Source organism: Leptopilina boulardi, unplaced genomic scaffold, assembly GCF_019393585.1.
Source record: "Leptopilina boulardi isolate dan_hultmark-lab unplaced genomic scaffold, ZJU_Lbou_2.1 LbouV2_280, whole genome shotgun sequence".
Classification (NCBI taxonomy): domain Eukaryota; kingdom Metazoa; phylum Arthropoda; class Insecta; order Hymenoptera; family Figitidae; genus Leptopilina; species Leptopilina boulardi.
In genome coordinates this window covers 425,287-440,436 of record NW_026137841.1, presented here as the reverse complement: position 1 = coordinate 440,436, position 15,150 = coordinate 425,287, and the positions used below count along the sequence as shown (strand labels likewise).

General features: G+C 26.7%; 2 protein-coding genes across 5 annotated transcripts in view; one reads left to right on the top strand and one right to left on the bottom strand.

The window, feature by feature from the left end:
• LOC127282090 (papilin) overlaps positions 1-10,693 on the top strand; it is a 132,760-nt gene extending 122,067 nt beyond the window's left edge. For 3 of the 4 annotated variants that reach the window (XM_051306169.1, XM_051306171.1, XM_051306170.1), the window contains 7 exons: positions 155-394; positions 1,711-2,033; positions 2,127-2,277; positions 2,583-3,077; positions 4,088-4,243; positions 4,344-4,457; positions 6,568-10,693. In XM_051306169.1, the coding sequence (XP_051162126.1) occupies positions 155-394; positions 1,711-2,033; positions 2,127-2,277; positions 2,583-3,077; positions 4,088-4,243; positions 4,344-4,457; positions 6,568-6,764 (1,676 nt within the window). In that variant the 3' untranslated portion in view covers positions 6,765-10,693. The remainder of the gene's footprint in view (positions 1-154; positions 395-1,710; positions 2,034-2,126; positions 2,278-2,582; positions 3,078-4,087; positions 4,244-4,343; positions 4,458-6,567) is intronic. The other variant, XM_051306172.1, reaches the window with a different exon arrangement.
• Positions 10,135-15,150, bottom strand: part of LOC127282092 (potassium/sodium hyperpolarization-activated cyclic nucleotide-gated channel 2-like) — a 70,633-nt gene continuing 65,617 nt past the window's right edge. Inside the window, exon 8 of the mRNA XM_051306175.1 lies at positions 10,135-11,012. Within this exon, the coding sequence (XP_051162132.1) occupies positions 10,794-11,012 (219 nt within the window). The 3' untranslated portion in view covers positions 10,135-10,793. The remainder of the gene's footprint in view (positions 11,013-15,150) is intronic.

Sequence of the window (15,150 nt, the reverse complement as noted above, 5' to 3'; positions counted from 1 at the left end):
TTCATTTTTTTAGCACGCTGTATATAAAAAATGCTGAAATTTGCCTCTAAAAAAATATAAATTTGAAAAATTTGTTTTAATTTTATGAACTCTTGATTTTATGTGTATTTAATGAAGACTAAAATATTGAAAAACATTTCTATTTTTCATCTAGCAAATGAAATTGATGTCGGCGGACCAATAGAATCAAAGGACCCTTGTGAAGAAGCGAAAGAGGAATGTAGACTTATTCGCTGTCCTTATGGCAAGGAAGCGTTTGTCAATGATCAAGACTGTGAACGCTGTCGATGTGTTGACCCATGTGCTTCTCAATCTTGTCCAGAAGGAACCAAGTGCACTATTATTTTTGATAATTTCAATGCTGAAACAATTTATAGAGGAGTTTGTAGATCTGGTAAATAAAATTTCAATATAATGATAAAGTTTAACAGCGTTGTCACACAAGTTAGGAAAATCATGGAAGTAAGAAAAATGTCAGGAAATTTAAAAAAAATGTGTTGAAAAAATTCTATAAACCTAGATTTGCTATTAATAATGTTATTTCCAACAACAAATCGACACATTTTTTTACCATTATTAGCAAACAAATACGTACAAAATTTTTTAATAATCTATTAAATTAATTAAATTTTTGAAGATTAACAGGTTATATTTTTAGAAATAATTGCAATTTTAAATTGAAATTTTTTTGTAAATTCATGCTTCTAAATTTTTTTATACAAATTTCAGACAATAATTAAATTTTAGAAAACTTTTGACTTAAAATTTTTTTAAATAATTTAATTTTTGAAAAACTATTACAATTATTAAAAATTATTGATTTAACGAAGAATTATAGATAAACATATATTAATACTTAAATTTTCGAATAGTTCCTATTAACCCCTTCGCAGTCCAGTTAAAAATCGCTGGTGGGCCTAAAACGGTCCGAAAAAAAAGTTTCCAAAAAAATATGACTTCTTCATATTTAAGGTTTTTGTGGTCGCTGAATTCGAATTTGAGGTCAGTTTTTCAAAATTCAAAATGGCGGATCCAATATGGCGGACAAATTTAAAAAAAAAATTTTAAAAATTTGTCCGCCATATTGGATCCGCCATTTTGAATTTTGAAAAACTGACCTCAAATTCGAATTCAGCGACTACGAAAACCCCCGAGTAACAATTTGTGGTCAAAACGCATTAATTTTTAAATTATCCGCCATATTGGGTTGCCATATTGGATCCGCCATTTTGAATTTTGAAAAACCGACCTCAGATTCGTAATCAGAGACCCCGAAAACCCCAGAGCAACGAGTTTCATGTAAATCTGATAAATTTTAAGTTTTCATGGTCGCCATTTTGGGTCCGCCATTTTGTTTTTTTGAAATCTGACTTCAAATTTGGATTCAGCGACCCCAAAAACCCCCGAGTAACAAATTTCAGGCGAATCAAATTAAATTTAGTATTATTTTTTTGCGATGGCCATATATGGCCACTTGCACAAAGGTGGCACGACTTTTTCTGGCCACATATGGGCCCTGGACTGTCAAGGGGTTAAGATTTTTAAAATTAAAATTTAATTTCAGAAGATTTGAACTTGGAAAAATTGTAAAAAATGTTTTGTGGCAACCCTGTTTAAAAATTCTTTTGTATTTTTGAAACTTTGAAATAGAAAAAATTTATTTAATTTACTGTTTTTGGTGAAATTAATTCATTTTTATCCATTATCCAGCTGTCAAACCTGGCAGATGTCCTTCTATATCCAATAGCACTAGATGTGAGCAAGAGTGTTCAACCGATGCAGATTGTGCAAACGATTGGAAATGTTGTGATAACGGTTGTGGCACTTCTTGCTTGGAACCGGCATCCGAAGAACGATACACGCCTATTCCAATTGTAAATGTCACCGCTCCAACCTACGGATCTGAACCCGCTGCTATTCAACAACCAGACGATCCTCAAGTTTCAGGAGAAGAAGGCTTCTTTGTGACAATGAAGTGTTTAGCTACTGGATTACCTAAACCAACAATTAGCTGGCGAAAAGATACTGAATTGGTATGATAAAAAATAGATGATTAAAAAAAATATTTTTACATTTCGTTATTTAATATAAAAAAAATTAAAAACTATATTTGCTTATATTTCTAGATAAACGCAACGGAAAAGAGACGACGAATTTTGAACGATGGATCCTTGCAAATCATCAATCTGTACACCTATGACAGAGGTACCTACATATGTACAGCTGACAACGGTCTTGGACCACCAGTTAGAATTGAATATCAACTGCAAGTAACAGGTAAGTCATAAATTATAAATACAAAAATATCCTCTAAAATTAAATAATATATAATTGGTAATGGGTTTAACAAAAAGTATTGCACATTAAATTTAAAAAAGGTTTGGAATATTTATTAACAGTAATGTTGATTATCATTTGAAATATAACTAACAAAATAATAAGAACGTATTTTTATCATGATAGTAACAGAATGAATATAACTTTTTATTAATAAAATATAATGTAATGAAAACTAAAACTAAGGTTTTGGCTTGTTAATCTCTAATTTGATGCAATACGCATGTTTGTCTTGCAAACTCCAGAACCACACAATCGTTCCGCTGACATTGTTGGTGAACCAACCGCATCTGTCACTGTGACGATTAATTCACCGACAACCCTTTATTGCTACGCAATGGGTTGGCCGAGGCCCTTTGTTACTTGGTGGCGTGGAGACCGCATGCTGCCTCTATCTTCAGAAGACTATGAACAGGATTCAGACTATACTCTCCTTATTAGATCAGTTACCATTAGTAACCTTGGGGTCTACGAGTGTCAGGCTTACAATGGAATTGAGAGACCAGCATCGTGGTCCGTGACCCTTTTTGCTTTGGGACCAGTCCACAATGTTTCCAGTCCTTATATTATTCCACCACCAGAGAGACCCACTGTTCCAAGACCCAATTATCCATTTAGACCGCAAAGAACTCAAATTCCTGATTACCAAACACGTGCACCTAACTACCGCAGACCTGATTATCATGTTCCTGGAGTCGTTCCCCTTGATCCGAGTCAAAATGCAACATCTCGGTATCAAGGTGAGACTAATGAATTAACCTTATTTTCGAGTATTATTCAATGTCCAAAATTTATAAAGAGTAAGGGGTACCCGCTCTGAGTGTTCTAAGATAATTGAATTTCCAAATTTTTCAAAATTAAATCACGTTTTCAAAAAATTCACTATTTTACCTTTTCGATCTATTATTAAAAAAATATAGTTTGTCTGACCATATAGCGTCGGATTGACATGAAACGGGACGCATGAAGAAGTTCTAAAAATCAATTGTTACAATTTTCTTTTGAAAGAATTTCATTAGATATAATTTTCATTAAACCGAATGTTATTTGTTCGAATTATTATTTTGCAGAATTTTCATATAAACGATTTTTCATATTACAGAATTTATACTTAACCAAAAAATCATTTAACAGAATTTCTAATTAATAGAATCGCATGGAAGGATTTTTAGTAGGAAATCTTATCTTTAAACATCTATTATAATAACAATCTTGTTTGTTATTATAAAGTTTAAATAAATGTGAATTAGAAAATTCAGTGTGAGGTTTACTTTTATTTTTTTTAATTATTTGTTTCCAAAAATGAAATTGTAATTGTATTATATACATAATTCTTATTCTTACTAATATAAAAAACAAAAATCCGCATTCAGCATTCATTGGATATTGAATATCGCTCTGTTTATTTATTTTTATTTTTTCGCATTTCCGCATAAATATTTCACCGCATGTTTGACATGAATATATTTATTGCTTACACTTTTTTATAAATACGCTTTTAGAAAATTAATTTTATCATTTTAGCATTAAGGAACAGTTTTAAAGGCAATCATGGAATTTAAATTTGAAATGTTTAAAATTAAAAAAAAGTTATTTATTCAGAAATCATTTCTATTGCTTTCTATTTTTCGCTAATGTCCAAAAATAATTTTTTAAATGTAAATTGAACATACATGAGCATTTTTTATATTTTTTCTTGAAACCTTTCAATTGAATGTATTTATAATTGATTTTTTTCATGTTTTAAAAGTTCCTTTAAAAGTCAACGTTTCCGTGGAACAAGAGCAATGGCCAGAGGGAAGCGATATAAGCATTTCCTGTCATGTTGATGGCTATCCCATTGAAAAAGTTCAATGGTACAAAGATGAAGTACCGCTTGAAACTAATAATCACATCAGGGTTTCTGGTAAATAAAAAGAAAAATTTTATTCTTGATGTATTTTTATACTTTAACTATAAAATATACTATAATTTGATAGTTAAAAAATTAATAATGATTGTTATAGATGCGAATAAGTTGGAAATTTTCGACTCAAATAGAAACGATTCTGGACAGTATCGATGCGAAGCTGCTAATCAATTTTCAAGTAGCACTCAAAGTGTAAACATAAATGTTGATGGTAAGCTAAAATAATACAAAATTTTAATATTTCTTAAATGGCTAATATATATATATATATGTATTATATATTCTTTTAAAAAAATCGAAGTAGAACCATTAAAATCACAAGAAAAAAGTATTTTTAGTTTACAATGCAGATCTTCTTTATTTCTACTATGTAACAAATTTTTAACTAAAATACTTCTTTTAATTAATTATTTTCAATAATTTTAATGAAATTCTTCACAAATTCAATTACCTTAAATTATTTTTCAATTAAAAATTTTACGAAATTAAATAGGGTCAGTTGGGGTAAATGGGGACAAAATCGCTATTTTTCACAAATTTCGTAAGTTTCTTCCTTTAAAAGGTAATATTTGCGGGTTTATTTTTTTTAAGTTGTTATTTAGGTACATTCCCAGGATTAATTTTATGCAGCAGAAAAAAATTTAGATAAACTTTAAACGCATGAAACTGACTGTTCCCATTTACCCCAAAATTTAGAAAATTGCATAAAATTTGGAGTGAATGGGGACAGCATAGTTTCTAAGAAAGTTTTAAGAAAAAAATTTCCTTAAGTATATTACTGTATTAAAGGATGAAAAAACTTGAAAAAAATTTGTAGTAGATATATAATAGTTGAACCAATTGAAAATTTTTTATTTTTTTTATTTCAATATTTTGTCTCGCATTTGAAAAAAAACAGACTTAAAAATCATACCAAATTTTTTTCTTATTCCTTATGACTCCCATAACAGAAATTCACTTGAATTTTTGATTTTTGTTAATTTGGTTAATAATAACAAGCTGTTCCCATTTATCCAAGTGAATTTCTGTTATAGGAGTCATAAGGAATAAGAAAAAAATTTGGTAAGATTTTTAAGTCTGTTTTCTTTGAAATGCGAGACAAAATACAGAAACAGTTTGACTTTGATTTTCAAGTTTTTATGCATTGAGCGATAACTTTTTTTATCTTGCTGCCAATTGTCAAGATAAAAGCTTGGCAATACTCAAAACCTCTTGCTGGTGATCTGAGGTTAAAATATTGACGTTGAACTTAATTTTAAAACTGTAAATTAAGCTCCAAAACGTCTTGTCCCCATTTACCCCAACTGACCCTAATTGTTTGAAATTTAAATAAAAATCAGCAAATAAAATTACCAAAATTGAAAATCACTTGAAATTCAATTATTTTCAAAAATTTAAATTTAAAACCTTCTATAATTTAATTATTTCTATAATTTTACACCTTAAACTTTCTGAAATTTAATAATTTTTCAATTATGACTCTTCCGATATTCAATTATTTTTAATGATTTTTTAATTATCTGAAAACATTTTTCAATCAAAAACTTTTGAAATAAAATTTTTGTCCGTAATTTCTAATAAATTTTTCAGCAACATAAATCACTCAAAATTTCAATCAAAAATCACTTGAAGTTCAATTATTTCCAAAAATCTGAATTGTAAATCTTTTAAAATTCAATTACTTTTATAAAATGTTATTTAAAATTATTTGAGAAATTCAATTATTACTAAAAATTTCAATTGTAACTCTTTCAAAATTCAATTATTTAAATTTATTTATTTATATTATTCAAATTAAAACTCTAAAATTAAATTGTTGAGAGAAATTTAAAAAAAAAAACTACAGAAGTTTAAATTTTATTTCAAATTTAAAATCTGCAATTCAATTATTTAAAAAACTGTAAAACTTAATTATTTTCCGAAATTTTTTTTACCATTAAAACTAAAAAAATATGCTAAAATTTTAAATTCAAATAAATTGCCTAAATTCTGAAATATTCGAAATAAATCTTCACTATATTCTTTGGATCCTTATTACGGAATCAATAAAATTAACTTAATATCTTAGTATCTTAATATCTTATCTAATATCTTATTAGTCATTTGAAGTAAAATATTTATTAATTAATTAAATTTAATTGAAATAAAAAAAGCCTTTTTCGACTTTTTTTGAAATGTAAATCGACTAAAACGACTTTTTTTGCGCTTTAAAGTTGATCCGAGGGCCTGCCTGCTAAATTTTTTTTTAATATCCTAAGATATTAAGTTGATATAATTAATTTAAAAAAAATAAATAATTTTAAATCGTTTTCAACTTTCAGGAATATTTATACATCCAAATTGCAAGGACAACGACTTTTTCGCCAAATGTGATTTAATCGTACTTGCAAATTACTGTCAGCATAAATATTATGCCAAATTTTGTTGTCGATCGTGTACACAAGCTGGCAAATTGCCAGTGAGAGGGTCTCATCTGGATAGGAGAAGAAGAAGAAGAGCTGCCTCTCTCATCTACTAAGAATCTTTTGAATCAATTCTCGATCGTTCGGACCAATGGGACACAAAATTTTCTAACTATTTTAAAGTGATTCATATATTTTATTAATTAAGTATTATGAAGGAAAATATTAAGAATAATCGATATTTAAATTTCTTCTCACTGCGCCGAATGCGTCGAATAATCGAGTCTTGTTCACTGCCAAAGCCTTAGAACGTCTATACATAGATAGCGATAGATAACTAAAAAAAATAAATCTTTTCTAGCGCGTCTTTTTTTTTATTTCGTATTTTTTCGATACAACGATCATCAAGCGCAGATTCCATGTATATACGATCTGAAGCTAAATCCTAGTCCGACGGAGTCATTATAGAAAGATGTATTTAAATAACGCCATGAATGGCATTCTACACTTTCATAAGACGATTTGCGACATCGTCGATCTCTGTCCTTCTTGATTGACTCGAAAGTAAAAATAAGAAAATATTTTTTTATTTTTTTGTCAATCGAAGCCACTAGATATTGATGTAAGAGTATATGCAACGTTTAAACTTTTGAGATTACTTTCTAGTTAGTATATAAAATATTCCAAAGAAGACAAATAATCGATTAACTTTTTATAAAATTTTTTATATACACAATAATTCAATTTTTTATGAAAATATTTTTAAGTTCTTTTGTCTTCTTAGGATTTTAAAAAATTTACTTTGTAAAATATAGTTTTATATCAAATCTCTATTTCTTTGGGGTGTCTGAATTTTTTTAAAAAATTTCTTTTTCTTTTATCAAAAAACTAATATCTAAAAAAAAACAAATTAAATAATTTTATTATTTCATAAAACATATGTATTTCAATCAGTCCAAACATATCATAAATTTTAAATGTTTATAAATTTTATTTAATAAAATAAGTCCAATTATTTGACGATTATTATTTATTAAAATCATTGTTTAAATGAATTTTATTTTTATAATTTTTAGATGATTTTTCTTCTCTAAAATATTATATAATTTATAATTTTTTTTTTCATTAAATTTTTATTTATTAAATAAATAATTTAGACAAATGTAATTTTTGATAAATGAAAATTATAACATGTAAAAAGACAATTATGAATAAAAAAAAGTTATCATAAATAGAAACTTGGTTATTCAGAATTTAAATTTACAGAAAAAAATACTTTAAATTGATAATTCAAATAAATAAAGAACATTATGAACAAGTAAAATGAAAATTAAAAATTTATTAAACTGTCTATTTGGGAAAAATTCAGGCGCCTTTATTTCTCTTACGTTATGATGACTATTGTATTAGTTCTTTCAATTCATTGCTGCAAATACTCATATAACAGTATACATAAATCACCAACAGTTATCATTGGAAAAACGTTAGGTTTCTCTTAATTACAGATTCTATATAAGTTCTCCAAGTCCTGAAAATGCAACATTTTTCATTTAGTTGAGTTAAGCAAGTAGATCCGAATAAAATGGTGCCAAGCGTTGCATTTTCAAAAGAGACGGAGTGTCTTTAAGTGTACAGTTTGTATTTTATACAGTGTTGAAAAAAATAAGTCCTTGAGAAAGTATTTTAGTGTTCCAAGTATTTTTTTCCTAATGATTTATAAGATCATTTCAATATAAAGATAAATAATACTTATATGTAAATATTATTCAAATATATTTTTATATATTCGAATTGACAAAGAAAGTAAAACATGAATGAAAAGATTTTAGCAAAAATATTAAATATTAATTTAGCAAAGCACATTCATTTTTCACTTTTTTTTGAACAAGGTTCTTTTGTTAATTCAAATATATAAATAAATATTCAAAAATTTTTACACAGATATTGTTTGTCCACATTTTGAAAAAAGCCATGAAAATCAGTATGAACAAGTACACAAGACGCTAAAGCACCCCTTTAATCTTTATAAATCATGATTGTATTCTAGTGTTTAATCGAAAAAATTTCATTTTATTCAAAGTAGACAAATTAAATAAATTTGACGATATCTTTTCAAAGAACACGTTAAGTTTGCCTCCAAACTGGTGGAAGGAACTTCTGTTTTGAACAAGAGTATATTTTGTCTACTCTATAAAACGAAGTCATGAAAATTAGATTAATAATAATTGTTATTATTGTTTCAACATTATTTCTCTGTGTTAGTTTAATCTGTAGTGTTTGACTTCAATCATGAATCATGTGCCTTACTAGATGTTGTAAAAGTATTTTTAAGAAGTGTATTCGAATCAGAGATTTTCCCAATGTAAATGGTTGAATCAAAATTTTTAAAATTCCTTTCCCAAAATTTAAGAAAAACTGATTGATTAATACCAAAAAGTTCCTGTGCATATTGTTTTCTAATGTTACTGATGTATTTAAATTTTAAATTGAACTTTTTAAAATCTTTTCTACTCTGTTCTGTATTAAAATTTCAAGCACTCTTTTGTCAACACTGTTTAGTTGTATTACGTGTAACTGAGCGGTAACAAAGATTATATATTCATCATTTCAAACGTGTCAGATTTTTTGACAATATTGTACATAATCAACAATCAATCCAAGTCGTTTTTATATCTTTTCTATGTATAACATTTCAAGGCATTTTTGTGAACATTATTGAAATTTTTAATAAGTTTAAATTTTCATATCAGCAACAAAATCGACTGCTTAATTTTCAAAAATACTATTGATAGAAAACCACAAAAATTCTTAAACATAAAAATCTATCTTAAAACATCATATCTAGAATTTTATATAAAAAACATTCACACTTTTATAATATTTATAAATTGTTTATATTCAATTGTGGTGAAGAAATCCTATGAAATTTTGTCTCATATTGATCAATATTTATATAACAATAAATGTTTATGAAATAAAATATAAAACGATAATTTAAATAAAAAAAATATATCGTAAATATTATATTAGTAGTTAATAAATTCTATAATAAGATATATATGTAAAAATGATAAAAGAATAGAAAAAAGATAAAAATTTTCAGGTAATTTTATCACCACATTAAATTATTAATGAATCATTTATATGTTATCCAGAACTTACACCCAAAATCTTTTTATATTAATGTTATGTCATGGATATGTGGGCAAAGAACGTTTTTTTGTAGTTTAAAACTTTCTTTGAAATAAAAAAAGATTTTGGATTAAAATTTTGGAGGGTACTAGGAATCTCGCTGTTCTACTCATTTACTATAACTTAACGCAAAAATAATAAAAATAACGCAATAAATAGTAAAATAATGCATATTATCATAATTTATTCATCGGCCACTAGCTAAAATTGGCGCTGCCTTCTAGAACACTGACTGATAATTTTTAATTATTTAATGCAAAATGATGTATTTTTCGGATAACAGCGAGATGCATTGTATACCTTTTTCTCTAATCTCTCAAAATTTTAGAGAAAAATCTTTTCTTATTTTAGAGTAAGATGGATACTTGCAAAATACATCTTCCCATACTAGATCACGTGGGAGGTTTCCACACACCCTTAAATTGATTACTATAAGAAATGTGTAATACAACAAATGAACGAAAAAATCTGCAAAGCAGACTTGGTTTTATTATAGGTAAAATTATACAACTATTTTAGGCATCTCTTAGACTAGTGTAATATTTTTTTTACCGTCGGTACTGTGGAATAAAATTTCTTTCTAATTTTCTCTTATTTCAAAAAAATGTTATTAAAAAAATAGAGATTTTTAAGAAGAATCATATCTGTAGTTTGACATTGTTAAATGTGCAAACACGTCATATCTAAGCGCTATCCTGACGCACTAGGAAATATAATTGTAACTGTAAGTATTTTTTAGGAATAAGAATATATATACGGATTATAAATGATTATAAGAAAAAGAGATTAGATAACGATGAATGCCATACTACGAATATTGTACGGACAATAATAATATTTAAGGTTTAAGACAGTTTGTTCAATTAATTTTAGTTGAAACCTTGAACCTCACACTTTTAGAACTTGATAATTTGGAACAAGAAGGAACTTTAATTGACTCCATTAAAAATAGCTTATGCTTCAATTAACATTGTTCTCTCTATTCTTTCAGTAGCTAATCTCTCAATTTCAGCAAATAACTCGCTATGGATTGCGATTACTTTTCGAAAATCGGTTCTATCTAAGCGATATACTTCGCAAACGTCGACTGCAACTACACTTGCAACTCTTTTTTGGTCTTGAATTAACAGAGCAACTTCTCCAAAATGAGCGCCATCCTCCAAATGACAAATCTGCATTTTAAATAGTTATTTTTAGTAAAATTATACACAAATAATCCCCCACAGCACCGAAAATTTCCTAAAGATTTATTTGCAAACTTCGGAAACTTTAATTGCAAAGTTTAGAGAAAATTGTATAAAGATTTAAATGTCCAAAATGAGTAAATGTTTGGCGTAAAACTTGACGGAAGATTTAAATTAAATTTTCCAGAAATTTTCGACGCGAAAATTGAGTGAAGATTTAAATTAAAGTTTCGTGAAATGTTTGGCGTAAAAGTTGACTAAAAATTTAAATTAAATATTTATTAAAAATTTATACCGAAAGTTGAGTGAAAATGTAATTTAAATATTTAGTCAATTTTTGTGACGAACATTTCCTAAAAATTTAAATTAAATTTTCAGAAAAGGTTGGACGAAAATATTTGTAAAAAATACAAAAATAATATTTAAGAAGTATTAATATTATTATTAATATTAATAATAATAATAGATAGATAGATAGATAGATAGATCTTTATTATTATTATTATTAATTCTATTTCATTTTCCTTTTTTATTCGGCCCAATTGTTTATTAGTACCGGGCCAGTACTAATAAACAACCGTTGCGGTACCAGACCGGTTAAACTAAAAAAAAACTTTATTATTGTTTATTTTATTATTAACATATTTATATTAATTAATTCATTATTATTTCTTAATTAGAAACAGTAAATAGAATGCTGAAACAGAGTTACAATTAAAAACATTATAAAAAATTAATTAAAATTTGACTAACCACTAACCTGAACCTGCTTATGCATATTCGACCCAGCTGGGGCGAATCTAAGTCGAATTTGGGTAATTAAAAAAAAAAAAGCTTTTAATTGATGAAAAATTTTTAAAATAAGTATTGGGAGGGTAAATGAACATTTATAGAGTTAGTTTTTGCAAGAATTTCAATTATTAAAGTGATAAATAGTATATAATCACCTGATATGTACAAGTGGTACATATCTGTAGATTTTAACTCGTCAGTTTTCACCATATTTTCAAGAAATTAAAGTAAACTGTGTGAAAAAATAATTTATATTTAATATAAATTGCAAATTTTAATAAATTATTTTATTATTTAACGAGCACAGTTCATAATTTAACTAAAAAAATAACAGTTTTCTTAAAAGTGACAAGAACTCTATTGTACCGACCACACACGGTAAAAGTGCGCGAATATGAATGCGCATGATCTTCTAGCTCGAAAATTCAAATTGTATTTTACAACTTTTTGATATTATAAATAAAAATTAATATTTAAACTCCTCCTCTCTGCAGAATGAAAGATTTCTACTCGAGGATTAAAAAATTCGAAATGAAAAAAAAACAAATTTTAATTAAACAATATTTAGTCCCATCCCATTAATAAAAAATGGTGAATTTTTTTCATTAAAAATTAAGATTTAAACTCCTTTCCTTTGCCGAAAGAAAAATATCTGCTCGTGGTATAAAAAATTTTAAATTGACAAAATATTTAATTTTTTAAATTGACATTATTTGATTGTCGTACCATATGAGGCAAAATTCCTGAAATGTCCGAACAAAAATCCGGCAGCTAAAAATATCGGGTCAAAAATGTTTCAATACGCCATTTTGAATATTTAAAAACTGACTTCAGAATCGTAATGAGCGAACTAAAAAACCAAGGAGTAGAAAGATTTATTTAAATTTGTTAAAAGATTGTTGAAAAATGAATTTTCTCTTAAAAAATAGCAATGTTTATACTTAGTTAATTTATAATTCTTTATAATTTTGCCTGCTACACTTATTATTTTTGTTTCACTTCACAATGCTTTCGTTATAGTGGAAAAAATGTTTTATGAATACTGCTTCAAAAACTTTAAATCTATAGAGAGGAAAGTTGCTAAAAGAAAAAGTGTCAAAATAGGTTAAAACTGTGCCGCAAAAAATTAATGAGTAAAATAACACATCGAAAAAAATTAAAAAATTTTGTTACCTTAAACGTAATAGAACATAACTTTTTTAACTTTTTTGTTTTAATCTGTATCGAAAAGGGTTAAAGAAAAAAAAGTTTACTTTTGGGAGTATTTTAAGAGAAAATTAAAAAAAAAATTTTTCAAGAAGAATTGAATTTTTTAAAAATTTAAAATTTGAATAATTTTTGAATTTTTGGGCGGATTAGTCTGTCCAACGAACTCAGGCTTCATTTTTACATGTTGAAAGCGTGTACCAAATATCAAAGCGATTCGTTAAGATATGTTCAAGTTATCGTGGGGACAAAATGAGTCCACAGACAGACTACAGACAACAAACAGACGGACAGGATTTCAAAACATACTTTTTTGGCATCAAGAGGTCTCAAAACGTACAGATTCACTAAAATTTGAAAAAAGTCAAAATCGACCAAAATGAATACTTTCTAACTTATGATGAGAATTTAAAAAATCTACAAATAAATGAATTTAAACCAATTCAAAAGTAAATAATCGAAAAAATACGAAATTGTGGTATAAACAACGCAATATAAACTATTTTAAAATAGAGGAATTTTTGAAAACAATTGCAATGTTTGGAAATGGAAAACAACAGTTGGAGTTATAAAAAAAAAAACGTCGAGATTCACTGGAATTAGAGAATGCTCAAAATCGCCCAAATGTAATTCCTTCTCATTATGATGAGAATGTAAAAAAACCACTGCAAAGTTGAAGTTTACTTCCTAAACGCTTGTAATAAAACCTTAGTCTTGAATTTTGAAACATACTTACAATTAGTTAAAAATTCCTGTATATAATCCTTAAAGGATTTCTAGAGGTTACTATATAGGATTCTTATAGGTTCCCTGAGGAATCCTGTTAAGAATTCTACACAGGATCACACTAGGATCACTTGCAGGATATTGGAACAGGGATCCTGTACAGGAACTTTTGCAGGAACATTAGTTACTAAATTTCCTTTGCAAATTTCTGTACAAGAAAAATTATTAAAAGAATATATATATTTTCCATTTAAAGAAATTTCTGCATTAAAATAAATTAAGCTACCAAGGAAATTAAAAGCTATTTAATATTTTTGAATCAGTCGGAAACTGTATTGAATTCGCATTATTAAAAATAAATCTCTAATTGAGTTTGATTCAAATCATATTTACATTTTTCAAGCTATTCTTCCTGATTACCTGTAAGTTGAGATACAGTGGTATGTTTCTTTTCAATTTTAAAGGCAGCAAATCTAACACTTCAGCGTAAAATTTATTTACAAAGTTCGTTTATTAAAAATTATTAAATTTTGTGTGAAATATGACAATATAACTTAAAATTTTTCGATATAATTCAAAATTGTCTGAACAGATGCATTACATTTTTTATTAATAGCAAATTATTCATTGAAATGATTTTTTATTTAAAATCTTACATTCCAATTCAAAAAGTTAAAATAATGAATCCGCATTCTTAAAATTCCTGATTCACTAGACGGTGCATTTAATAATCATTTCTTTAATGACTAGTTATGTTAGATAAAAGATTGTACATAGAATTTTAATTAGAAATTTATGATATATGTATTTCAACGAAAATTGCCTTGCAAATAGGTCAATTAATGTGTTTTTAAATTTTCTTTAAGTATGTCATATTAGTTCTAAAGTAAAATTAAGATTTTTTAATATAAAATTAGAATTGGAATTCTATAAATGGCAGCAATCTAGCATAAAAATCGTTTGTGGGCTCAAAACGGTCCAAAAAAAGTTTCCACAGAAATATCATATAATTGTATTAAAAGTTTTTGGGGTCATTGAATTCAAAAAGGTCAGATTTAAAAAAATCTAAAATAGCGGACCTAATATGGCTACCCAATATGACGGAAAAATTTCAAATTGATTCCATTCATTTAAAATTCGGTGCTAGGGGGTTTTTGGGGTCGTTGAATCAATTTTGGGGATAGATTTAACAGATTCAAAATTTGGACTCATAGACGCCAAAAAAACACCAATACCGAATTTTGAACGAATCGAATCAATTTTAAAATTTCCTCCATATTGGTATGCAATTTTGAATTTTTTAAATTTTACTTTAAATTTGGATTCAGCGACTCCAAAAACTCCTAAGTACAAAATTTTAAACGAAACAAATCAATTTGAAATTATTCTGCCATATTGGGTT